Source organism: Pseudorasbora parva, chromosome 6 (assembly GCF_024679245.1).
Source record: "Pseudorasbora parva isolate DD20220531a chromosome 6, ASM2467924v1, whole genome shotgun sequence".
Classification (NCBI taxonomy): Eukaryota; Metazoa; Chordata; class Actinopteri; order Cypriniformes; family Gobionidae; genus Pseudorasbora; species Pseudorasbora parva.
In genome coordinates, this window is record NC_090177.1 from 22,293,248 (window position 1) to 22,319,448 (window position 26,201).

Sequence of the window (26,201 nt, forward strand, 5' to 3'; positions counted from 1 at the left end):
AAATCATCAATAAAATTCCTCATACAGTTGTGGTTAGGAGTTGTCCTAGTGAGGCTTGGTGTTGGTTTATGGTGAGGATAAGCTGTCGTACCTGTCTTCTGCTGTCAGAGAATCTTAACAGAAATCTTGACTGGCGTCCATAATTATGTGTAGTTTCCGTAACAGGGTGACAGCCGTTAGTATATTGTTCCAGTAAAGATACAGGTTAGAATGTGTTTCAGTAAACATCATGCAAACACACATACACTCCCCCTTTGACTCTGAAGCTGTTGAGCCACATGCTTTTGTTGGTTAGACTCATTTTCACATGCATGACAAAGCAGCCAGTGCCTCCTCCTTTTCCAACAGTTCAGGATTCTTTTAGGTGGTTGACACTGGTGAACTTTTGGTCTATATAACATTGCCTCCATGTTATCAGATTGGCCTACTCTGTGTTATAATGTGGATCAGTGGATAATGAGACACGGCAACACACACATGCACCTTTCGCCACTGAAACCCTTTTGGTGAACAGAGAGCTTAACGTTAGACCTCAGTAATTTTAGTCAGTAATTGTGAAATGAATTTCTGTATGGAGAGGATTTCCCCAAACAGGATTTTACTTCTAAAAGAAAAAGAATTGTGAAAAATAAATAAAAATAAAATATGTAACAATAATAATTATATATATAAGAAATAGATTTAATAATTGAACAAATAAACCACATTAATCCACAATAACCCACATGCAGATGTGAATTTAAAACATCTTATAGGTGAGTCAGGCAGTTTTCATAGAGGCTATCAATAGCGAGCTAGCTTTGAAAGCATTAGATCCCACCCTACCTTCAAAGCCATGCCTTTACAGCAGGGAGCAAAAAATAAAATAAAAAGAGAAGGCATTATGGCATGTCTCAAAGCACATAACATTACAATAATAATGAACAAAAAACAACTTAAATAGCACTGAACTGTATCACTTGACTGCTGCAGATTCATTTTGCCGTTGATTTTGCCCTCGAAACGCATACATTTAAGTCACAACCCACTCAGAGTATAAAGGCACAGGTTTCCATCTCTTCCAAATTAAAGTATGGAATGTCAAATAAATGTAAATGAATAATTGTAGCGGAAATAAATGTATAAATAATAAAAAAAAATTGTGCTTTTCTATGTATATTTATTTATACATTTATTTATTAATTTAATTTTGCTTTTTTACATTTCTTTATATATTTCTTTATTTTAATATTGGCAGCTTTTGCGTGAACGCAGCATGTTTTGTTTCAAGAAGAACTGTAAAAGGTTCTCAGTGAACAACATCTGTTAAACTCATCACATAGCGTGTGATGTCTGCGTGAGCAGGGTGCGTGGAGGTATGAAAATACATACATTGACATGCAGGTAAATAAATACACACACATGCACATACATTCAGACCACTTAAACCTAGCGATTGCTATCAGGATGTGAACCGACTTTTGACCAACATAAGAAAAAAAAAAAAATCTGGAGCAAATCACCTACCCTGCCTATAACACACTTAGAGGGGTGGTTTCGGTTGAGTGAACATTGAAATAATAACATTCCACTAGAAATAGTTCTGAGAGAATATGGTTACCGGTAGTTTGTCTTGGATGTAATTTATCCCTGATTTAAAGTCAGTTATAAAGTCTGTACTGCCTTTATTTAGCCACCATCAGTGTTTCACAGGTAATTGGGCAAGCATTATGTGATCATGTGAGACCTTCAGAGAAGTATCGACCATGCATTCTCCACATTCCTGTGGAATGAGATGCAGAGGAATGACAAGCGTCTCAAAGTGGACGACTTGATATTGACTATTGGGGATTAGGTTATATTAGATTAACAGATTACCATCAGTTTGGCTCACTCTAGGTACTTTGTTGTCATTGTCTGTTTACATGTACAGGTTGAATCACATATTAAAATAGATAAAGAGCACAACATTGTATTGATGATTATTTTAGAGATGTTTGTGATAGTTTTTTTTTTTATTTTTATCATTGTCATCACACATTCACTGCCTGGCTTCCTTATGGGGAACACTGAATGCATTTGATTATCTTGTCCCATTTTACTTTTTTTTTTTTAAAGCAATATTCGGTGGAATCCCAAACTAAACCTAAACTGAACCAGTCCTTTTTTGCCATAGACAGCTATTTGTGCTTGTGCTACTCCCAGAGAGCCAGCATGTGGAGGTATTCTCAGCAATTCCCAACAACTCAATGCCATAAACCAGATGTAAGTAAACAGCTCCATTTAATGATACATTATCAATTTTCCCATCTCTTCCTTATAACAGTGTAGCCAAAACTAGAGTGGCAAATCACTGTAAATGATATCTCATCATAGCCCTATTTATCTTATGCTAACCAGATAAGATTGCATGGGAGAAATTTTTAAAGATGACTCAAATAAAAAAAACATGCATTACAAGCTTAATCAATGAATATGATTATCTTAGCAATAAGTTTATATAATATTAATGATACCAAACCTCATACAAAAAAGGAGATTAGGCTATTAGGCTAGATGTAAATGGCCATTCATGTGTTAGCCTTTGCAAAGGCTACAGTGTTTGCTTTGGTGCTGGTATTGTAGGTCTCTTGTGTGCACATTGACTAGACCGACGTGTAATACTACCTATCTAGTGAGCAGCCCAAGTTATTGACAACCTTAGACAACTTTCTGAAGGCATGTTTGCTGATTATGGTCTCATGTGTGAAGCTAAATCGCTAATTTAAGAGTGTCTACTCGAAATGTTCAATCTTCAGTAAGTTTTGGGATTTCTCCAAATCCTAGGAAGCAATAATACAAACCTATTGATATATAGATGAAAGACTGTGACATGATGGGAAATGATTGAGGAAGACTGATCATAAAAGAAAGAAAAAAGAGGATGGGCAGATTAAGAGAATGGAAATGTTATAGTATGAATATGCTTTACTTCTTTCCAACCCTCCTCCTCCCCCGTCTCTGGCACTCCCTCAAGGCTGTGTTATTGTTCCTGCCTATCAATGTCATTTCCATAGCGAGTGCTGAAAGAGACTGGATAAATTGAAGCAGGTGAGAGTGGACACGAGACACCGAGAAGGAGCGCGGCAGGCACCAGCAGCCCACCTGTGCTCAGCTCCACTTTTAACAGACTCCTAAGAGGAGGACCTGCACTATCAAGAGGATTGCTGACAGCTCCAGAGCTGATAATGCAGTTGTGTCCTTAGGGAGGCGAAGTGATGAGAAGATAAAAGAGGAATCACTGAAACAGGGATAACTCTAGAGCTCAAGCCTTCAGAACAGGTAAGGACATGTGCAATGTTTGTCAGCCACATGTGGCGGTACTTCAGCTGATATACGAGGGCAGCCGTTTGGAAATTGAAGTGAACAGAAGAAAAACTGGATGTGTAACTCAATACCCAAAGGGACGTTGACTTTAACTGTCTATTGTTTGATTGAGATTCGAATCACACAATAGGCTGAGTAAAGACTGGACAATAATATGCATATCTCAATGCCAACTCCAGATCTGATTGAGAATAAAGAATGGCTAGTATTTCAATTTTTAAGAGTTTTAGAGGAGGTTGGATTGCAAATAATATAGGGTGCATGACTAAAGTGTATTAACTGGTAGTTAAACTGAAGGAAGTGAAGTTACTGCAAGTCAAAGTGGAGCACTCAAACGGTTATCTGAGGTCTGCATAATACACTAAAAAATATAATAATCATAAAACCAGACAATGTCATAACCTGATATTTCACAATCTTACATCTTTTTACAATATTACAAATATATTATAACAAATGTACATTAAAATCGTTTTTTAAATACTACAAGGGAATTTTTAGGCATCTCAATTATTAATTTATTTGCATTTTTTTAGATTAACTTGCAATATTTTTTATTTGGTAAAGGTAATCTTAATGTAAAACTATGGGAAATGTGCATGACCAATTAAATACAGATACATGTAAAAAAAAAAAAAAAAAAAAAACTTTTCTCTAATAGTGGCTGATAACTGGTATGGTATCAACATATTTAATATAATATATCAATATGTTTGAATATAGTCTTCAGTTTAAAGTTTGTGCCTGGTTAAGGTTGAGACTTAATTTACTGTTTTAGATATGCTGTAAAAACATAAGACATGCACACAAAACGTGGACACCGAATAAACTGAAATAATGAAATATGGAAGACCAACATCTAGGGGTGTCGATAGTGGTTCACTTAAACCGCTTCCTGATAGAAGAACATAATCTGGGCATTAGCTTGCGACGTTAACTACCTCTAGTTGTGTCCTTGGGCTTCAATTTAGACAAAACCAAAAGAGTAGAGATACTTTCAAACCCCTCCTTATCTTCTCTAATGGCTCGTGTTATCAGACAGAGGGTCTTTAGATGTGAGGGTGTCGTGTGAAAGTTCAAACATCAGGGCCCGCTGCTCATGGAGAAGGAGAATCAGGTCAAGAACATTCTCCAGCCTTATTGTGTTTTGCCTAGGGAATAACTGAGGGGGCTGAGTTAATGAATAACAATGAACTTGTGCACTAACGACGGTCTAACAGTTATATGTTGAGGTGTAGATCATAAAAGAAGATAGAGCGAAAGGATTGGGACCGCAGGTGCTCTGAGTCTGGGGGTTTTACACAGTGCTGAGAGACTGGCTGCCTGGGCACCGGCCTGTTCTCCAGGAATGCCAAAGCCAGACCAATATAATGGAGAACAAACAGAAGCATTGTGCAGTGCAGGGATGGAGAAAGAAACACACACACACACACACACACACACACACACACACACACACACACACACACACACACACACACACACACACACACACACACACACACACACACACACACACACACACACACACACACACGTACGGGACTGCCCTGAAGCGCTTGTGAACAGGCCATCTGCTCTCAACCAAACCCCTGCCTGAACCTGTGCAGGAACAAAACCACTTAAAAGAGAGGCTGGATTAGATACACGTTATTTAGCTCAAATGGGCTCTGAGAAATACTTCGGTGCATTATACAATGTAGTAAGCTGTAGAGTCACCTTGTTGATAAAATTCTTCTCGTCTCCAAATGCCAGGACCAGTGGAGCGATGACTTTTAGAGAGCCTTAGTGTGCTGAAAGGGTTTCTGAAGGACAGTGGTGCTGACGTTGGCAGAAACATGGACAACAAAGCAGTCTGTGTCTTACCAACACTGTAAGCATGGGTGTTTTGTGCAGTCTTGACCTTTACTAAACTACTGTACAACCTTAAAAATGGATTATAATTACAAAAAGATTGATGCCACAGAACCATTTTATTCTTCAGAAAACCATTCACTTTTGTAATATAATAAAAAAGATAATGTAATGTCAAAATATTATTAATAATAACATGGTTCTTTACAGAATGTTGGACAACAAAGCAGTCTGTGTCTTACCAACACTGTAAGCATGAGTGTTTTATGAGTGGTCTTGACCTTTACTAAACTTTACTAAAACATGTTTTTTTGCTGAAAGAACCATTGAAGAACATTATTAAAACATGTTCATCTCCTTTTTTTCTCTCCAGAAAACCAATATGTTGTACCTTTAATATTTAACATTAGAAACGAAAGTAAAGAGCTGCAAAGAACCATAAGAACCTTTTATTGTATACATCTTTAGAAAAGACCACGCATTGGTGCATCAACCCAGAAACCAATGATCTGGGGGGGAAAGGAAAGGTAATCTCCTAAAAATCATATAGCAGTTCAAAAAAAAAAAAAAAATTAAAAGGAAGAACCACTGAAAAAAACTATATTTTTGTGAGAATATAAGGTCTAGAATAGGGTCATGCAGGTGGGCAAATAGGGTGCACTACTATTTGTGACAGTGTATGCACAGTAACAAGCTCTTGAGTAGAACTTTACTTTGTAGAACTAATGACCAACTCAAAGTCACAGTTAATTCGGTTAAAGGTCAAAGAGTCTGTTTACCCTTTCTGTTTGCACAGTTATGTCCATACAAATGTATTCTCAGTGTTGTCCATACACAAACCATCATAAAACACTTGATGGTAAATGTTTACTTCATAAGCTGTGCCCTAGTTTTGCTCTCAAGCCTATAGAATGAACCTAGAGGTGACTTTTAGATGCTTGTCTTACTTGTTCTAGACAATCTGCACAAGGAAGAGGGTGGAAGACCATACTCCTGTGAGATGGAGCCGAGCCCAGTGCTGTGGCACACTCAGGGGGTCCTGCTGGAAACCGACCTGGAGAGGATGAGCTCTCATCCCGAGTGCTCCATCTGCTTCAACACCTATGACAATGTCTTCAAAACGCCCAAGCAGTTGGATTGCACACACACCTTCTGCCTTGAGTGCCTTTCCCGCATCATGGCTTCCTCCATGGACGCTCAAAACTCTAAAATCTCCTGCCCTTTCTGCCGCCACCTCACTACTATCCCAAAAAGGGGGCCTCCGGCTTTGACCACCAGCCAGGAGGTGCTGTGTCGCCTGCCTGTCCACCAGCAGCAGGAAGAGCCCGTATGGCTGGACGGGGAGAGGCTGTGCTACCAGCGGCCAATAGACAAGCCAGGCCTCCCAGCGTTCTGCATCTGCATCGATATCGGGGCCAGTGGGCAGAGCGGCGTATCTTCTTCCCAAACTCGACCGAGACTTGGGCTTCTGGAACGGTTGATGGACTGGAAGCGTTTGCTTCTCTTTATATTCCTCATGGTGCTGCTGCTGGGAATCGTTTTGTGGCCCCTGCAGTGTATCGTCACGACGGGCTCCATGCGCTGTTCGTCCCCTAACCTGCAGATGCCTTCAACTACAGCTTCTACTACCACACTCACGGTAGCAACTCAAAAGTGAGACGGACGTGTCTAGATTGATGTCAGACTCGCGAAACCAGGTGGATTGGCGTCCGATTAGTCCGTTTACATACCTCATTGCCAAGCCTGTTGGGTGCTGAAGGAGTTACAGCAAACATCAAGGCTGCTGTGAGGACAGAAGAACTGCATCAGTATCATTATTATATCTTACAGAACATGTGAATGAACATGTGAATGAGTCTAGCCAGCGCACAACAAAACTGGCTGGCGGCTAAATGTCTGCCTATATTGATCAAAACAGCATTAAAAATTAAAAAACAACAGCAAAAAATTAAGCAAACGATTAGTGACAGAGTAAAGAAAATTGGTCTATTGTCAATAGAGTAGCGATATATGAAGCACAGCTCACTTTCAAACCAAGCAGCTTTCTATTGGTCTTTTTCGAATAGTTTTTTTCGTCCTCACAGTGAACTCCCAATCCTACGGATTTCTATTGAAATGACTTGAATTTAGCCAAAAAACTTCAACAAGCGACGGTAAATGTGAACTTAATTCAAAGAAAACTGAATATTTTCTACTTTTGTATATTTTATTTGATTGTATTCCATTCCACACAATGTATTTTGTTTAAAAAATAAAAAATAACCGTTGCTGCAAACAGCACAAGGAAGTTCAAGGAATTGGGTCATGTTTTTCAATTTTAATAGGTACAATATTCATGATATCACTGATAACACTGACAAAGGAATGGTAAAGCAAACAGATTCACGTGGCCCTTATTTAGCACTTCCTTTTTAGGGACGGTTAAACGAACACGCCTCAAAAAATAACCGTCTGAAACCTAAGCCCTAGAGCGATGTGTCCTGTGAACACACTCACACCCACACCCACACCTATGTAAACTGCTCCACCGTGTGTGTTTTGTAGGGATGAATTATTAGTTTCCTACTTCCAGGTGTTTTTATGAAAAAACAAATGTCAAGTTGTTCATTATTAAACCCTAAAGCGAGAAGGAAATTATAAAGAGGAAAGGAAAGAATATAGGGGTCAGTAACTGTTTGCTTGATGTAAGGTGAAATGAGTCAAAGACAATTAGTTGAAAGTTCCCAGTGTATGCTTTATTATTCAACAACTAATCCTGTATTCTCATTTGAGACGCAAGTCATTATTACATCAGCTGGATTTTCCATGGCAGAAGGCATTTTAGGCTGAACCAGTGCAAGAGGGAACACAGTCTTTACCACACAAGGACAGTCAGCACAACACGATTCAGATCAAACCTACTGATCACCAACTGAGATTTAAAAAAACAATCCCACCAACATAGTATTCAAGTAAAGAAGACTTCAAAAATGTTATAAAGTGAGCAGATAGTTTTATAACGGTTGATGTTTTGTATAATAATAATACATGTTAAAATCATTCTAAAACAACACGCTAAACAGCTCTGAATATCTCCATCACTGTATTAACAAACAAGAAATGTATAATTTACAACAAATCAATAAATCGACCAAAAAATAAAACGCAAAACACTACACTGATGTCAAATCAACAGATATTCATTATATATATACCTCTGAACAAAAGGACATTCTGGCAGCCATGGACACTATACCTTTCAGCAGTTCAAGTCTTAATATATCACTAAATATTTGACCTTTTACCCATTTTCACAGAGGCAAAAAAATAAAAAAGAAGAACAGCAAACGAACAGCTTTAAAGCCTTCAAATGCCAGTAGCACATTGCTCTCACATGAACAGGTACATAAATCACAATTAAAATTCATTCAATCAGTCAGTCATTCCAAGGACAATGATTATCATATGCAGTGACATTGCTTTTTCCAGAAGGTCCAACAAACTGGTTCTCTAGTCAAAACCCTCCCCCCAAAAAACACCTTTTATCCTTCTAAGTGCAAAAAAGCAGACCCTGGCCTCTCCCAAACACGTACGGCACCTCTAGAGCTCATGACATCACAAATCCCCTCATGTGATCAAAACCACCGGCACTTTCACAGACACTGACACATGTCCTGCTATATCAAAGCCAACATGTACACTAACATTTTTTGTGTTTTAGAAGAAGTCTCTTATGCTCAGCAATGCAGCATTTATATGATCAAAAACAGGCAAAACAGTAATATTGTGAAATATCATTATTACAATTTAAAATAACTTTTGTAATTTCATAAATTTTAAAAAGTCATTTATTCCTGTGATGGCAAAGCTGAATTACTCCAGTCTTCAGTGTCACATGATACTTTAGAAATCATTTTAATATGCTGATTTGATGTTCAAGAAACATCCTATCATCACCAATGTTAAAAAAAATTGTGCTGTTGTGAAAACAACAGATAGAAATTAATAATAATAACATGATTAATTTAAAATAGGAAATATTTGTGACATTTTGGATTTCTTTACTGTCACTTTTGATCAATTTAATGCATTCTTGCTGAATAAGATTTTTCATTTCTTTAAATAAAAATAAAAATAGGGTCTTCGCACCATTGGTGCCCGTGCCCTAATAAAAAAAGAAAAATATCTTACTGACCTTAACCTTTTGAACGATACTGTGTATATAACATTGTATGACATCACCGCTGACCTCACACAATAATAGCCACGTCTGGATTACAGCCATCTTTTAAATTACTTTTTTCGTCCTACACAAATCTATTCTTTAATCTTAACTGAGGGCCATCTGGCCTGCCTCATTTTTAGCTGAAGTCTCCGCCGAAATCCAGTTCAAGTCAACGGCTTGGCCGACATCCTGATGTGCCCCCACCCTTGTAGATCTTCAGTAATACCACGCTTTTCATTTTACGTTATTTCATTCAAAGGCCTCCTCAGTGCAATCACAACTCACTATGAAGTAAAGAGCTTTATCGGGCTATTTATAACACCGAAATACACACACACCCTGTTTAAAAGAGCTTAATGTGTATCCTCTGAGGAAAATGTGGAATAATAGTCGAAAAAATAAGAAAAATGCGTTATATTCAAAAATACCAGGCCTAGATTTCATGATCACATTCACAAATATCACAACAAACGATAAAACTGCTCTAAAAGGAATCATAGTTGCAAATAAAACGACTATTAACAAACAAACAAAAAACTAATCTAATAAAGGCTCACCTGATGTTTTCAGAACAAGAAAGTCTACGCATAGAGGGAGGAGCCCACTGATGAGGAGGCAGTCTGATTGGTTGACTGACAGTAGCACTTGACTCCCTCTGACTGTTCATTAGCCTGGAGGTAATGCTCAATAAAAACAGCTTTACAGCAGAAGCTTTCAAAAATATGATGTACAGGCTGCTAATTGGCACATTCTGTATAGATTCAACCACACTGTACCAAATCAGTCCATTTCAAACCCCTACTTACATAGAGTATCCAATTCATTGGTCGAACTTTGACCAAGCGCCTCTCATATCCTCTGAAAAGAAAAGAGGGATTCTTTAGGCCAGGCGGTGTACTTCTCTTCTCTTTACATCACCGTGCCGCAAGTATCACTCAGCAGAGCGCAAATGACCACTGCTTGCGAGAAACTGAGAGATATATATCAGAGTTCTTTGGTTACAGTAGACGACATCCAGTAGACAAAGCAAGGTCTGGAAACAGCCGTAGACAGCATGGAAAGAGCGTAGCTTCATCCAAAGTTATGTCACTGAGTGTAAATATTCCTTTTTCAAATATATTTCACACATATACAAACCATCATGTAGCTTAGTGCAGTGTAGGCTTGTTAGACTAGAAGAGGGGAGCAAAAGCACCAAGACACATGTCCTTTGCAGGAACAATTTCGGCTGCTAATCAGGCACTTGATTTTGGAGTGTGAGTTACTCAGACGTAGCGAGTCAGGAAATGAAGAGAGGAGCTGTTGGAGATCTCGGTGGAATCTCCAGCAGAGCGGCTGGGCGGCGTCGCCTCAGTCCCCACACCCCCTCCCCAGCGTCGTTATCCAGTGTCGTTCCATGATCGTGTGCTTCTACACAGCACCTCTGCTGGAACTGCAACGCAAAAGACGAGAACGTTTAGAGATGCATTGTCTAAACAGCTGGGCCACTTTCACACTGGTGTAGCTACAGTACATCGGTTGCTATAGTAATGATGTAGGCGTCAGTTGCAAAATGACTTTCTACGAAGATTGAGAGTGTGCCAAGCTGTCAGTGTAGAAAGAGAAAAATGAAAAATGTACATTTGACTCATCCCTACTTTAAATTCTTTTGTCACCCTTTACCTAGACTAAAATGTGCCATATCCTGAAAGAGAAAAAAAACTATTTGTGTGATCTAACACTATTCATATATAACTGAACATATTTGTCAGATGTGCCTAATATGGATTATCAGTGTAAATAAAGTCAAATATAAATTTAATATAATACATCATTCCTAATCCTATGAATTATGGGATTAAGAAGACTAATTTTAAATAAATAATTTTAAACACCAACATCGGTCATAAAAAGTAAGATTTTTTTAATGTCTCTGAAAGAAGTCTCTTACGCTCACCAAGGTTGTATTTATTTGAAATTTTAAAAAAAACAGTAAAAAAATAAATAATGTGAAAAGTTATGTTCTTAATATATTTTTATATATTTTAAAATGTAATTTATTCCTGTGATGGCAAAGCTGAATTTTCAGCATCATTATTCTTCAGTGTCACATTTTCATTCAGACATCATTCTTATCTGTTGATTTGGTGCGTAAGAAACAGTTCTTATCAATATCGATGTCGAAATCAGTTGCACTGTTTAATATTTTTGTGGAAACCATGACCAGGATTCTTTGATAGTAAAAATAAAGTTCAAAAAACAGCATTTATATGAATATGAAACTAAATAAAATAACAAAAATGATGACTATATATTTTTGTATCATTATTTAGATTTTATGTATTTATTTGTTAATATAGTAGATCAGCTAACCTTTGAAAACGTCAGTTGTTGTGCATATTGTTTGAAGTAAGGCCTTTTGGCAAACAGTGCTATTTTGTAAGATTATACTTTTCATTCTGGTTGGCTGCAACAAAGACACAATTCCCACCCACACTGGTTCCTTACTGTCTTTCTCCTACTCGTTCCGTTTCTGTCTCTCTACTTCAACAGCCTTGATGCAGGTGTGTGCATTTGTATCTCGTGTGTGTGTGTGTGTGTGTGTGTGTGTGTGTGTGTGTGTGTGTGTGTGTGTGTGTGTGTGTGTGTGCGCGTGCAAATAAGCATGGCTGCAGCAATGTACAACACTGTGAGAGCGAGGGTGGAAAAAACATACTCCCAGAGTCCCTGAGACAGCAGCCCACATGGCTTATCTCCTGGTGTTACTGCTGGTGGAGCCCTTTGGATTTTTGATGTTCAAATTCTCATACACGCCGGAGTCATCGTTCATTCTGTGGAAGAGATAAAAAGGTGTGTGTTACTAAAATAAAAAGGAACAAAAAGACAACTATTATAGAGGTAAAAAAAAAAAAAATCGAAACTGATAGTGACAAATATTTTATAACTTGATGTACGTCTGAAGTTGCATATTGCATTCAGTGTTCTAGAACAACTGACTCACAGCAGTGTCAGAAACCTTTTGATGGAAAATGATTTACATAAGAACAAATACCTTTAGAATTGAGGAAATATTGGAGATAGTACAGTTTACCTAAAGAAACTCATTAACTGTTTTTCAGTAACAACACTGTGTGGGCCATTTTTTTAAAGAGTGTGTTTGCGGGCAAAACAGGAAATCAACACTTACACAGATGAAGAGCGAGACGAGCTCATGTTTGGCTTGGCTCTGGCATTTGACATCTGTGGGTACTTGATGTTAGAGTATTCTCTCTCCTTCGTTTTATTCCTCTAAAAAGGCAAATAAACAAAACAAGAAATATCAAACTGACACCTTTCATTTGATCAAATAAGGGATGCCAAATATTTAAATTTGTTGTAGTTAAAGGGTTACTTCAGCGATTAGCATATGTCTTTTTTATCAGTAGAAACCTAGGAGTAAATGATTGTGCTCCACCCCCCCCCAATAGCCCCGAGATTCATTATATTGAACAGACACGCTTCGTTTTTAATTGTAGTGTCTTTTCTCCAACTGAACTGATTTTATGAAAATGAACGTGGTGGGAAAGTGATCCAGTAATCCAGTAGCAGCGGCTTTGGGAGTGGCTTCACAGGACAGCGAAACAATGCATTCTGGGAATTGTTGTCTTTCAACCCCATGAGGCAACTAACAACAAACTCATGCTTGTATTTATTATTGTGTACTGTATGTTAATTTTTTTGTGCTTCCTTGTCGTTCAGTCATCATCTTCACTTTGTTGTGCTTCTGTTACAATAAATAAACATCCACTCTTGCATTGTGTGTGTAACAGAGGTCAGCTAGTTAGAGTTGTTCAGACTGATGACTGCAAGAGAATGTGCTGTTTACAGTTGAGCATCATTGTTGTTAGTGTAAATTACATGCCAATGATCAGGTTCCAGACTCTGAGCAGGGCGGTTAGGATTGGAGGTGAGCTTTGGAGGCGGAGTGATAAAGAAAGGGGTGTGTTTGTTTTGGTTTATTTTAAATAGGGATGCGCAATATATTGAAATTATCGAAATATCGCAAATGTACATATGCATATCGCAACACCACACAATATCTGAATAATTTTAATAGGCTACTTCAACATTGTAAAAAAGTGTATGTTTTAGGTGGGCATATAGCAGAGAATAGACTGGGCACACAGACTAATGTTACTTATGTGACTTGATTGATGTTAAAAAGAGTTATTGTACATAACAACTCTTTGCAGTCTCACGCTGTCTGACACACACACAGCGAAACGTGTGCACAGGCCACTTCTCTGAAAGCATGTCTGATCCCTTCATGATCCCTTCAGTTCAGTTTCGTATCTTGTTACACACTCAAACTATCAAATACACTTTTTTTTAACATAAATTCTTTGATAAAACACTGCTGATCACTAGTTTAGCAGTGTTGTAGCAATGTTTTCTTTTCCCAGAAAGAATGTGAAACACAAATGATATCATTTTAAATGTTTAATTAAAAAAAATAATAATAATTTAAATAGATTTTACACACTAATAGCAATATCGTATCGCATATCGGATATCACATTATTTGACAAGTTATTGCATATCACATTTTTCTTCAATATCGCACAGCCCTAATTTTAAATATTAACAATATTCAGCAACGACTTTAAAATATAGCTTACCCCACCTTTAACAGTCCAACAAAATAAATAAGAGCTAGCATTACACCTTCTATTAAGATGCGTTTTAGTCGATTGAATCACAAGCAGATGCGGGAGCCACATTCCCATTTACACCTGGTGTCTCTTTTTGTCCATTTTTAACCACTTCTGTCCTGATTTTGTAGAGGGGAGGGTCTATGGGCATTATTTTCAGATCTTTCATGATCGTCATTGTGCGCCACTCCTGGTTAATTGACAATGGGCAAAGAGGCGGATGATTAACAGACAGCAGACAAACGACAATCCACCTGTCACTCAAACACACACCCTTAATTATGCCGAACTTTAAAGCTTTATATAATGTAAATGAATAAGTTAATTTACACCCTGCACCCCCCTCACAGGGCAAAATCAGATATATAGACCAAGACCACAATTTGTACAAGGCTGTAAAAATGTTTTTTTTTTCTACTGTAAAGTTTTAACATGGGGCTCAATGAGATTCTGCTCCCTTCTGGAGCCTGTAAAAAGTCACGCTTTGATTCGGTGCAGTAAAAAGTCATGCCTGAAAAATCCTCCCTTACATCTCCCCCTCCCCTCTATTGATGGAAATGAGAGAGGGAGGGGGAGATGTTAAGGAGGATTTTTCAGGCGACACTTTTTACTGCGTCAAAGTACTCTCAGAAGTGCTATTCCGCCATACATTATAGTTACATTTTAACCCGCTAAGAAAAGCACCACGTTTTATTTTATGCCAGCATACTAGGTCGTTCAACTATTCATGTAACTGTATTTAAATAGGGGAAACGTGGAGGTGTTTGGTCACTTCTAACTTGATCTCTGTTTGGTACCATAGTGAATGAACTGGGCTTAGTGGGCTAAGCTAAATGCTATCAGATCATCACCACGTGTCAGAACGATTAAGTGCACGCACTGAGACGAGAAAGGTATGTATCAACCCGTCTTAGTTAACGGAATAACACAGTTTAATATGAAAACGCAGTGGAGTATCCCTTTAAGAGAAACTGGGGGAGGTTGCCGCTTTGTTTACACCTATACTTAGCATTGCCACTTGTGATATGATCGATCCAAACGTCTTAATACCAGCTGTAAACAAGTGCCCAAAGAAGAAATCATTTCATCAGTGAATGTATTAGTTGAAAAGAACTGTTCAAGTACCTGCTCCTCTTCCAGTCTCTTCTGAGCAGTGTCAATGTATTGCTGAACAGCCATGTAGATGAACTTGTACTGGGCCTCGGTCTGAACCATACCGGATCTTTGCTGGCGCACTCTCTGAATGGTCTTTGGGATGTCAATGTCACAGTCCAAACCTGAACAGTCCATCCAGCTGTGTTATATTTTATCATCAAGAGGCATACAATTCATAACAGAGATCATTTTGTATGAAACAGTTACCTTGTCTGTTTATGATGTCGATAAGGATGTCAATCACAATAATTGTGCCTGTTCTTCCAATCCCTGCACTAGAATGACAGTGACAAATGGAAGTTTAGATTATGGAGCACGCATTGGGGAAAACTTTTGTATTTTCAAATAAATAGTAAAAGCTATTCAGTACAGCAATTATCTCTCATTATAAAACTCTTAGACTACATTACTACCTGCAGTGAACCACTATCGGTCCGCTCTCTGGAATGGCGCTCTGGGTTCTGTTCACTTGCTCCAGGAAGCTCAAGACTCCTCCTGGTTCATTGGGAACACCGTGATCAGGCCAGCTCAGGTACTGATAGTGCCAGACACACCTGGGAGGCTCTCTCTTTAATCACAGATGAACAAAAAATACATCAGATTATTATTAAAGAAAAGTAAGAAAAAGGTATTGGATTTGTCCATAAATGTAACATAATACATGTTTGAAGTCACTAAAGTAAGTTAGAAGGCTCTCTCCAAGCTGCTACTGTAAACAAAAAGGTCAAAGGTCATGCATGCCCTCTGGTTCCATCAGCTCAACTGTCATCACGGTGCTCTTACCCTGTCTAGACGTGTGACTTCAAGCTCTCGCCGTATGTAGTCCTGAGCCGTGTGTTCCTCAATGTTCTTCACACACACCTTCCCAAACTCCTTTGTTGAATTTAAGTCTGGCCAGTATCGCACACACTTATTCTAAAGATAGAAGGTTTAAGTTCCAACGTATAATCAGTGTTGCACATTTAGCTACATTAGTGATGTTTTTTAACGTTTCTAACGTTCTCAAATTAAGCAAGCATTAAAGATGCAGTGTGTACATTTTAGCGGCATCTATTGGTGAGGTTGTGAATTGCAACCCCCCACTGCTCACAACACCCTTTCAAAGCACAGAGAAGCTACGATGGCCGACACAGGACAAAAATGTCGTCATCGGAGAGAGCAGAGAGTGACTAGTGCTCTGTAGAGAAGTTTGTCCGTTTAGGGCTACTGTAGAAACATGATGGAGCAAAATGGTGACTTCACTGTAAGAGGACCCAGTGAATGAAGATTAAAATAGATCATTCTAAGGTAATAAAAATATAACAGTACATTATGTTAGCTCTTTATACACGACTGAAACAGTTATGTATATTATATCACATTTCTGTCAATAGATCCTCATAAATACTACACACTGCACCTTTAAGTATTTTTTTAAATAATTACTATAACTGTATTAATTCATTAAATTAAAATTCCCTTTCTTTTTACAATTATATGTGCTGTACAGTTTCTGATTACTTCAGAGGAAATTGTGTGATCTCAATTAAATCTCATAACCTACAAATCTACAAAGCATTGTGTCATCCAGGGCTGCAACTCACCCGTCCTCTCTCCATCTCTTTGGTTGTCATGACAATAACATGAGTGTTTTCCTGATACACCATTTTCCAGAAGTCTAGGACGGTGTTCTGAAGGCAACCCTGAGTGGCGATGAACACTTTACCTTCATCCATATGACAACCTTCTTCATTCATGCTCTAAAAAAAGGACAACATACAGGATGATAAAGAACATGTAAAATATTGATCACAGTTCCAGCAACCCAGAAAAGGCTTGAGATTAAGATTGACATGCAAGCATTACGAGAGAACCAGCTTACTCGGATATAGTTAGCGTTGATGTAATCGGAGCCTGGCGCATCAGAATCCACCTCCTTGATCTGCACTCGAGTGGTGTCAACTGCAACAGAGAAAATGATGATCAAAGCAGAAACAAGACTCCTGGAGATAACCAGTTGCTCTATCATAGAGTTATGAAATTTGTCTGTCCATTATGAAACCCGAAAAACAAAATTACTCACAAGGTAGTATGTTCTTATATCTGTTCTTGTTTTTATTTTCTGGTCTCTGCCCCTCTTTCCTGGGGTAAAGGAGTTTACATTCTTGCTGCTGTAAAACCTACAGAACAACAGAGGACAAGATAAGGAAAGTTGGGATGTGGCTCCATGTGCCAAACAATGAACCCTTGAGTAGTTTTCATTCCAACTTTGCTGTGTAATGAGATGTTATGTTAAGTCAGCACCCCCTGCAGGAATGTCCCATTTATCTGGACAGTTACCGCCAAACAGGAACTGCAGTTTAAGAGGTCAGCAAGCAGAGAGTCTTTTTATAAACAGTTCTCATATCAAACAGTCCTCTGAGGTTTAATGAGTGTATTACAGTGGAAAGTACGCTGTCTGTTCTCTCAAACAAAACCTGGACTGAATCACCACATCCTATGATGAACAGAAAATATGAGTAGACAAATGAATATGGACAGAAATACCTCAAATTCTTCCCAGAAGCCTTGCTTGGGTTTCTCTGAGTTGTCAGCTACTTTATTTAATTCCCGCACACGGTTTTCAATGTTTGCTGCATTTATCCTTGTGGCATTAAATGGCTTGAACATATAAAGAAAGAACAACAACAAAAGAAATGTAAAATGACCTTTAAAAGTAATTCTGAAGGATAAAAGAGTGGCAGAAATACAGCACAAACACACTTTAAACTAAACATTTATTCAAATGTACAGCATTTATACAAACAAAACCGTGTGTACTGTATTTATACCACACTTTAAAAGTTTAGGGTACGTGAGATTTTTTATTTTGAATAAAAGGTTCATGCATTTATTTGATCAAAAATAAATTTTATTAACATTAAAATAACTGTCACATTTTTTTAAAGATTCTTTCATGAATAGAAAGTTTAGCATTTATTTGAAGTAGATATTTTTGTAACATAATTGTCTCTACTATCACTTTTCATCAGTTTAATGCATTCTTGCTGAATACAAATCTTTTAAATGGTATTGTATAATATTTTATGTACTTGTTTGCATTTGTAACGAACTGCTTGTCTGGAGAAAAATAAATGTTTCTTTCAGGCTTGGTTTAATTTACTCACCTGTTTAAGGTGCACAACAATTCCACTCTTCTCCACCATGGGGTTTTTCTTATAATGCTCCACTAAATCTGCTAAAGTGTCAAACCTCTCCCCTCCTCCTACATCATATTTCCCATCCTGGTAAAAGGAACAGACAAACAAACCAGTCTCTCTTTAAGAAGACAGATTTTTCCTTTTCTTGAGAAAATGTAGCTATTTTTACAGCATTTTTACCTGAAAACGGATCATGACATGGGTGACTTTAGTCTTGCGGTCTACATTTTCATGCTTTTCTTCATTAGTAAGGACGGAAAGCACAAAGTCTCCTGGTTTACTCTGACTCTCTCTCACCAGGAAGCTACCGGATTTACCCTTCTCCGTAAGGAGCTTTTCAGCATCTCTCCCCGAGAGATGTCCATGATACCACCTGAGAACGAGTAAATCACAACAATGAGGAACAAAAATACACATAATGTACCTCATAATACCTTAATGGATTATATATTTCGGTAGTGTACAATTGAAAGAAAAAAGTAATGTAAAAGAATAGTAACGCATATGTTTTCTGCAATTTCATATGCAAAGCTTCTCATTGTAATGTAAGGGATTAATAATGGCTGCACCCACACATTAAAACGCCTACTTTTTAATTGTCACCCACAAAACCATACACATTTTCACTTAAAATGCACACACTTTAACTATAGAAACTATAGTGCAAACTATAATTTGTGGTCGGAAAATGTGCTTGCGAATGTAAAGACGGTGAGAGTTGTTGATATGAGGATATGTGTGGGAGGCGTTCGCTCTCGCTGGAAAAACCACAAAAAACGACCCAAATATAATCTCTGAATGAACATGTGTTTTTCACCTGCAATCTTTAAATGTATATCAATATTTTACTTTGATTTCACATTAACCTAGAGGACGTTGCACCATATAGACGCTGTATAAACACCAAACCCGGATAAAGGAAGTTAAAAAGTACACTAGACTCTAAAATGAGACTGGACCTCAAACACATGAACGTCAAACATAAACAGAATAAGGAAGGACCTGTTCCACAGTGGTAAAACAAACTGTTAGTCATGAAATCAAGATAAGCACATCTAGAACTGACAAACAAACCAGCTTCTGACGTGCCATTAGTGTGCTACTCTTCGTTTCTAACAATCAACCCTCTCCGGGATTTGAACACTAGGGGGCAGGATTTCTTCCATCCACACTAATGCCACTTTCGAGCTGTAAGAGCTCCGGGTTGATCTGGGGCTGCCATACCTCTCAGATGTGGGGTCCTTGCAGTTGAGGGGGTATTTCAGCTCGATAACATCTCCATTGCGTTCCCGCAGGAGGTCGTGCTGTTCGGTGTAGTACTGGACCAATTCAGCCAGCGTGGCAAATTTCTCCCCTCCATACAGGTCATAATAGTCCCCTGAGTTCTGGATTTTAATATGGGTGACCTCATCGTTCCTCCTGCCCAGAACAAACAGATGGGACACAACAGGGAAAATGCAGGGGGTGGGGACATGAGGGATGACAGACAGGACGGAAAAGATGGAAAAGACAGATAACAGTTAGGAGTTTGGCACTGAAAACTGACACTTTAAACCTGGGTAAATGCTGACATAAATATCTTACAAAGGTACAGCAATCTAGCTGACATAAAGTAGGTTTTTTTTCAGTCTTAGGCTGAAAATTCTAAACAAATTCAATGCAAATCTGTATGGCATCATTTCCCAGCAACACTTTACGAATTTACAGCCATCATAAAATTACATTTTAGTTGTGAAATATGCAGCTATTGCTACTAATGAATTGTTGAAAATTGTTCTAAATTATTTTAAGAAATCAATGTTTAAATGCAATTCCAAACCTGTTCTGCACTTTTTTGGTTTTAATGATTTCGTATGATTTTCTAGGTGTGCTGTGCAAGCTGGCTTTTACTTTTATTTCTTTGTCAAAAGGTTAAAATAAACAATCACACTTTATGTTATGATGATCTTTTATAATTAAAATATTATAACTTTTAAATTAAATACAGTAGTAATACTAGTTAAAAGAAACTTACACAAGACAAAAAAGAACAAACACAAAAAAACAAAAAACGGTTTGCAAACACTGATACTGAGAAAACCCCAGAAAAAACACATTGTAATGATAGAGCTTAACTTTAAAGGGTTAGTTCACCCAAAAATGAAATCAAACATCATCAAAGTAGTACATATGTGACATCAGTTAGTTAATTAGAATCTCTTGAAGCATCCAAAATACATTTTGGTCCAAAAATAAAAACAACTATTTTTTTTTTTTTTTTCGATGCTTCAAGAGATTCTAATTAACTAACTGATGTCACATATGGACTACTTTGATGATGTTTTTATTCCCTTTCTGGACATGGACAGTATAGTGTGCATACACTTAGATATGCTCTCAGACTAAATATAAAATATCTTAAACTGTGTTCCGAAGATGAACGGAGGTCTTACAGGTGTGGAACGACATGAGAATGAGTCATTAATGACATCAATTTTGTTTTTGGGTGAACTAACCCTTTAACTTTAATTTAGGTTGAAGACAATCTTTTCCGCTTAGAAAGATGACCTTAAAGATTTGGTAGGGGAAAAAAACTGTTAAAATGAGGGACAAAGCAACCAAATTTATAAACAGAATACACTAAATGGAAAATTACTCTTAATAGACTTCAGGTACTCTCACAAAACTGTCAAAAACTGCACTGCAGCTTGAAATGACACCGTATGGAAAAAGTAGAAAGAAACACCTGCATAGATATAATCAGCTGTGCTAAGGCGCAAAACCACAACTTAACGCTTCGTGAGCAGATCAAAACTATTGCAATTCAGCTCAAACACACACACATACACGCGCAAACACACACACACACACACACACACACACACACACACACACACACACACACACACACACACACACACACACACACACACACACACACACACACACACACACACACACACACACACACACACACACACACACACACACAAAAACTAAACAAAATCAAGCAAAAAACAGAACCCAATCTGAGACCTTGATTCCTTTCCCATTTAATTTCTCTGGCTTTCTCTAGGCATCCATCGTTCTACCCTGGCCTGGCTCATGAAATTGCACTCTCCACTGTGTAATTGCATTATGGAGGTAAGAGAGGAGGCAGAGCAGCACGGTCTCAGCAGTGCGGGGCTAATGGCTGCTGACTGCAGCAGATGAGCGGCTCTGAGCTGTGGGTCCGGCTGGGCCTCTAATGCAATCACACACACACACACAAGTTTGCCTATGTTGAAGGACGTCTAAATGAAGTCATACTGTACAATTCTAATGTTTGTTTTTTAATAATAATTCTACAAATGTAATGTTATAACTAGAAAACAAATGTAAAGAATTATGTATGCATATAGTCATGTGAAAAAGAAAATACACCCTTTAGAACTGTATGGTTTCACATATCGGAACATAATACAAATCATCTGGTTGTAATTAGTTAAATACAACATCAGATGAACAACAACAACTGACATATAACACCATGTCATTAGTTATTTAACAAAAATAAAGTCATTGGTGACAAAATAAGTAGGCAAGGCAAAGGATTTGTTTTCTGTATGACAGTATACATCTCTTGTATCGTTCTGGATGAATTTTGGCCCACTCTTCTTTACAGCGTTGCTTCAGCTCATTGATATTTGCGGGCATGTGTTTATGCACAGCTCTCTCAAGGTCCCGCCGCAGCAGTACAATCCGGTTGAGATCTGGACTTTGACAGGGCCAGTGCAGCACCTTGATTCTTTTCTTTTTCAGCTATTCTGCTGTAGATTTGTCAGTGTGCTTGGGATCACTGTCCCATTGCATAACCCAATTTCTGACAAGCTTTTGCTGACGGCCTCACATTTGTCTCTAGAATACTTTGAGTCGAGCATGAACTCCTCTGCATACCAAAGCCTGCAAGGCGCCCAGGTCCTGTCTCTGCTAAACTAGCCAAAAATCATCAACCCTCCATCAATGTGATGGACATTTGGTATGAACTGTTTGTGCGAATATGCTGTTGTTTACTTTTTGCCTAACTTGGCGCTGTGTATTATCTCCCCTTTGGTCTCGTCTGTCCAAAGGACTTTGCTCCAGAAGTCTTTAAGAGAAGAGAAATCTTTCTCCTGGCAACCCTTCCAAACATGACATACTTATCCCATCTTTTTATTGTGCTTTCATAAACTTTAATATTTAACATGTTAATGAAATGAAAATTCTCTCATTAATTACTTATCGTAATGTCATTCGACACCCGTAAGACCTCCGTTCACCTTCGTAACACAAATGAAGATATTTTTGTTGAAATCCGATGGCTCAGGCAGGCCTTCATTGACACCAATGTCATTTCCTCTCTCAAGACCCATAAAAGGCACTAAAGACGTCTTTACAAAGCCCATCTCACTACAGTGGCTCTACAATCATTTTATGAAGTGACAAGAATAGTTTTTGTGTGCAAAAAACCCGAAATAATGACTTATAGTGATCAAGTCATAGTGAACAAAGTTTTGAAAGGTTATGAATCAGCGTATCGATTCAGGATTCGGATCTCGGGTCAAACTGCTGAAATCACGTGACATTGGCGATCCGAATGCTGAATCAATACACTGATTCATAACCGCTCGAATCTTTGTTTTCAAATCGGCCCATCACTATAGGTCATTTTTTAGTTTTTTTTGCGCACAAAAACTATTCTTGTCACTTCATAAAATGATTGTAGAGCCACTGTAATGAGATGAACTTTGTAACGACGTCTTTAGTGCCTTTTATGGGTCTTGAGAGAGGAAATGACATTGGTGTCAATGAAGGCCTTTCTGAGCCATCAGATTTCAACAAAAATATCTTCATTTGTGGTCCGAAGTTGTGTCTTACGGATGTCGAACAACATGAGGGTGAGTAATTTTTTTAAGTTTCTCTGAGCAGTGCATGGTCTGATCTTTTCTAGGGCGCCCACTCCTAGGAAGATTGGCCACTCTTTTGAATCTTTTCCACTTTTGAATAATCTTTCTCACTGTAAAATTATGGATTTCAAATTGTTTGCAAATAACCCTTCTCAGATTGATAGCAGCAACAATTGCGAACTCTAAGATCACCGCTATTGTCTTTCTTCCTTGCTCCAGACACCTGAATGCTCTAAGTTTTGGCAGTTTGCTGGTCTAGACTCTAGACTCAAAACTTCTGCTTTTATAGAGCTGATCACATTTGCTGAATCAACGGTATTTGGTTATCAGCGCCTGACTGCTACTTCCCTCTTCATTCCTATGGAAGCAGTAAGGGTGTACTTAGTTTGTCACCCATGGCTTTTCCAATTTTGCCTAATTTTTGTTAAATAAATAATGGCACAGTGGAATATGCCATGTGTTGTTGATCATTTAAGGTTGGATTTACCTAATTTAAGGACCAGATGATTTTTTTTATTACGTCCTGATACATAAAACATAAAACTCAATAAATGAAAAGTAATGTGAAAACACCTCCCCCAAAAACTCACTAGCTCACTATCAATGTGGCATCTCAAACTTCTCATGCTAATGTACCTTCTATGCTTGATAAATATCATTATGCAAAAGAGGAAACACTGTTATTTTTCCTTTGCTATCATGAACAGGTTGCACTAATTTCTAAATATTCAATACAACAGCCAACGTGCTGCTCTTCTGGTATGTTTGTTTTATAATAGACTGATAGCAACCTGTCAGACTCCCTTAACTCAAATGCAAATGTTCTGAATGTGTGAATGTGATTCAATCATTTGCATGAGGCTTTAACATGTCCAGCGTCAGAGTAGAATGACAGAGCTCTGGCTACAGTCAGATTCAAGGACGCCTGCTGACTAATTTTACCTTCGAGCATGAGTTCATCATTGATTTTCCTGCTAAAGCCAGCCTATGCAGAAAACAAGAGAGAAACACAATACTGCTATTGAGCCTCTCCACAAAAGTTGGGTGCCTAAAATTATATGTTTCCTCAGAAATACATGTGGTGGGACATATGTGGATAATTTTTCACATTAGGCAAAAAAAAAAAAAAAAAAAAATTTTTTTTCCGTAATGAACACAATCATGCGATTCTTTAAACACATTTGTCTTCATATTAGTTCACCTTGTCTTAAATAAATAAATAAAATTAATTAATTAAATAAATAAAATTCCATTGTCAAAGGATGTTTTTATTTACACTATTTAATGCCATTACAAGGCTGGGAAGAGACAGGATATTAAAGGGGTGATGAATTGAGAAATCAACTTTCCCTTGAGATTTTGATATATAAAAGGTCATGGTAATATAAGAATATCCTCTAAGTTTCAGAGCTTAGTTAGTCGAAGAAAAGCTTTTTATTGACACCAGGCTCAGCGAACGGTCCTGTGCTTCATACTGACGTCACTGCGCGACGAAGCATTGCCTCTACAGAACGTCTAATCCAGTAGTCTCGCCCACTGACTCATGAAGCTGTCGATGCTGGATTTGGATCTGACAGGAATGGTGCAACACACTTATGTGAGTAAAACGTGTTCTTATGTAATAGTATTGCATTGTTATAGCTCGTTTTGCTTATGTGTACGTGTCTAACAGAACATACCTTGAGCACGCTGGACTCAGACATGTATGGGCCAGGGCTCTCAAAGCCCGGCCAGCCGATGAATCTCATTATATTCCGTTCTTGTTCTGCTATTCTCTCACTCGAGTTGACATATGAAGGGCGACGCGCGCGCCGAATGTGTGTGTGCGAGGTTTGCGCTTATGTGGTCCGATCTTGCGGGCTATGTGTAATATAAAAATAATATTCCAATCAATCGCGGGTCGATGATAAATAAATCATTGTTTTTGTTTGATAAAGAAGTTTACTGTTTACGTTTATCTGTGGTCGAGATAATCATTTTGGTTGCCACTTCTCCCTCAATCTCTCCCTCATGTGAACTGACTTAAGCTCATTGAATATGCAAATAATTTCCAATCCTAGCCGTGGCCGTTTACTTCCAAGTCTCCAGTGCTGTCCATCAAAACTCAGCGTTTTGGAGACAGCCTCAAAACCAGTGTTGAAAATAGTCTATTACTTAGTTATGATGTTTTTGAATGTAAAAACCACATGATCATTAGTTGACCTCAGACAACAGTATAAAAAAATTAAAAAGCCAGTTCATGACACCTTTAATATAACCCCTGAAAGAAGAAAGTCATATACATCTAAGATGGCTTGAGGGCGAGTACATTTAAATTATGGTATAATGTTAATTTTTGGGTAAACTATTCCATTAAGATTGGGTTGAACAGTTCTGTTTATACCAGTCTAACTCATTAGACTGTCTAAATTATGTTTAGACTATACATTTGCCTAGCCTAGAAATCTAGACGCAAATTTAATCTGCCCTCAAGTGTCGTCTAGGAACTCTCAATACCCTTCTGAGCTGTATTCCTCACAATCTGGACAGGCCAATCACGTCGTGCATAGAGTCGGCGGGCGGGGCCATAATGACGATGGCCTAGTTGCGTTTGCGTGCTTCTAGTAATTACAGAAACTGGCGAACGGCTGTCTTTCGAATCAGCTTTGACCGCGACTCTGGAAGACTTGGAGTTAAGCTTTTCTCTGAGAAAAGAACAAAGAACGGCCCTGAAGACATTCTTAAAAAGGGAAGATGTGTTCGGAGTTTAGCCGACTGGATACGGTGAATGCTTAATCTATCAACTAGCTCTGTTTCACCTTCATTGCTCTGGTTGGTGTAGCGCTATCCTATCGCGTGCAGAGGGAGTTTGAAAGACAACCGTTTATCCCGCCCCTCGGATTGAGCCCTG

The 26,201-nt window shown here is 38.2% G+C and overlaps 2 protein-coding genes across 3 annotated transcripts in view; one reads left to right on the plus strand and one right to left on the minus strand.

Annotated features, from left to right (window-relative positions):
* Positions 1 to 2,218: 2,218 nt before the first annotated feature.
* Positions 2,219 to 7,826, plus strand: LOC137078695 (RING finger protein 223). Its single transcript, XM_067446237.1, has 3 exons — positions 2,219 to 2,244; positions 3,036 to 3,300; positions 6,156 to 7,826. The coding sequence occupies exon 3, from the start codon at positions 6,200 to 6,202 to the stop codon at positions 6,854 to 6,856; it is 657 nt and encodes a 218-aa protein (XP_067302338.1). The 5' UTR covers positions 2,219 to 2,244; positions 3,036 to 3,300; positions 6,156 to 6,199; the 3' UTR covers positions 6,857 to 7,826.
* Positions 7,827 to 7,912: 86 nt separating this feature from the next.
* ptpn11b (protein tyrosine phosphatase non-receptor type 11b) overlaps positions 7,913 to 26,201 on the minus strand; it is a 35,452-nt gene continuing 17,163 nt past the window's right edge. For both annotated transcript variants that reach the window (XM_067446235.1, XM_067446236.1), the window contains exons 3-16: positions 19,632 to 19,826; positions 18,588 to 18,780; positions 18,375 to 18,491; positions 17,755 to 17,868; positions 17,291 to 17,387; positions 17,090 to 17,169; positions 16,812 to 16,967; positions 16,012 to 16,143; positions 15,642 to 15,796; positions 15,436 to 15,503; positions 15,199 to 15,350; positions 12,570 to 12,670; positions 12,099 to 12,213; positions 7,913 to 10,835 (exon numbers count right to left, since the gene is read on the minus strand). In XM_067446235.1, coding sequence (XP_067302336.1) covers positions 12,132 to 12,213; positions 12,570 to 12,670; positions 15,199 to 15,350; positions 15,436 to 15,503; positions 15,642 to 15,796; positions 16,012 to 16,143; positions 16,812 to 16,967; positions 17,090 to 17,169; positions 17,291 to 17,387; positions 17,755 to 17,868; positions 18,375 to 18,491; positions 18,588 to 18,780; positions 19,632 to 19,826 — 1,642 coding nt within the window. In that variant the 3' untranslated portion in view covers positions 7,913 to 10,835; positions 12,099 to 12,131. The remainder of the gene's footprint in view (positions 10,836 to 12,098; positions 12,214 to 12,569; positions 12,671 to 15,198; positions 15,351 to 15,435; positions 15,504 to 15,641; positions 15,797 to 16,011; positions 16,144 to 16,811; positions 16,968 to 17,089; positions 17,170 to 17,290; positions 17,388 to 17,754; positions 17,869 to 18,374; positions 18,492 to 18,587; positions 18,781 to 19,631; positions 19,827 to 26,201) is intronic.

Excerpts from the sequence above, each read along its gene's own strand:
- LOC137078695 (XM_067446237.1), top strand. The coding sequence starts at position 6,200 with ATGGAGCCGAGCCCAGTGCTGTGGCACACTCAGGGGGTCCTGCTGGAA.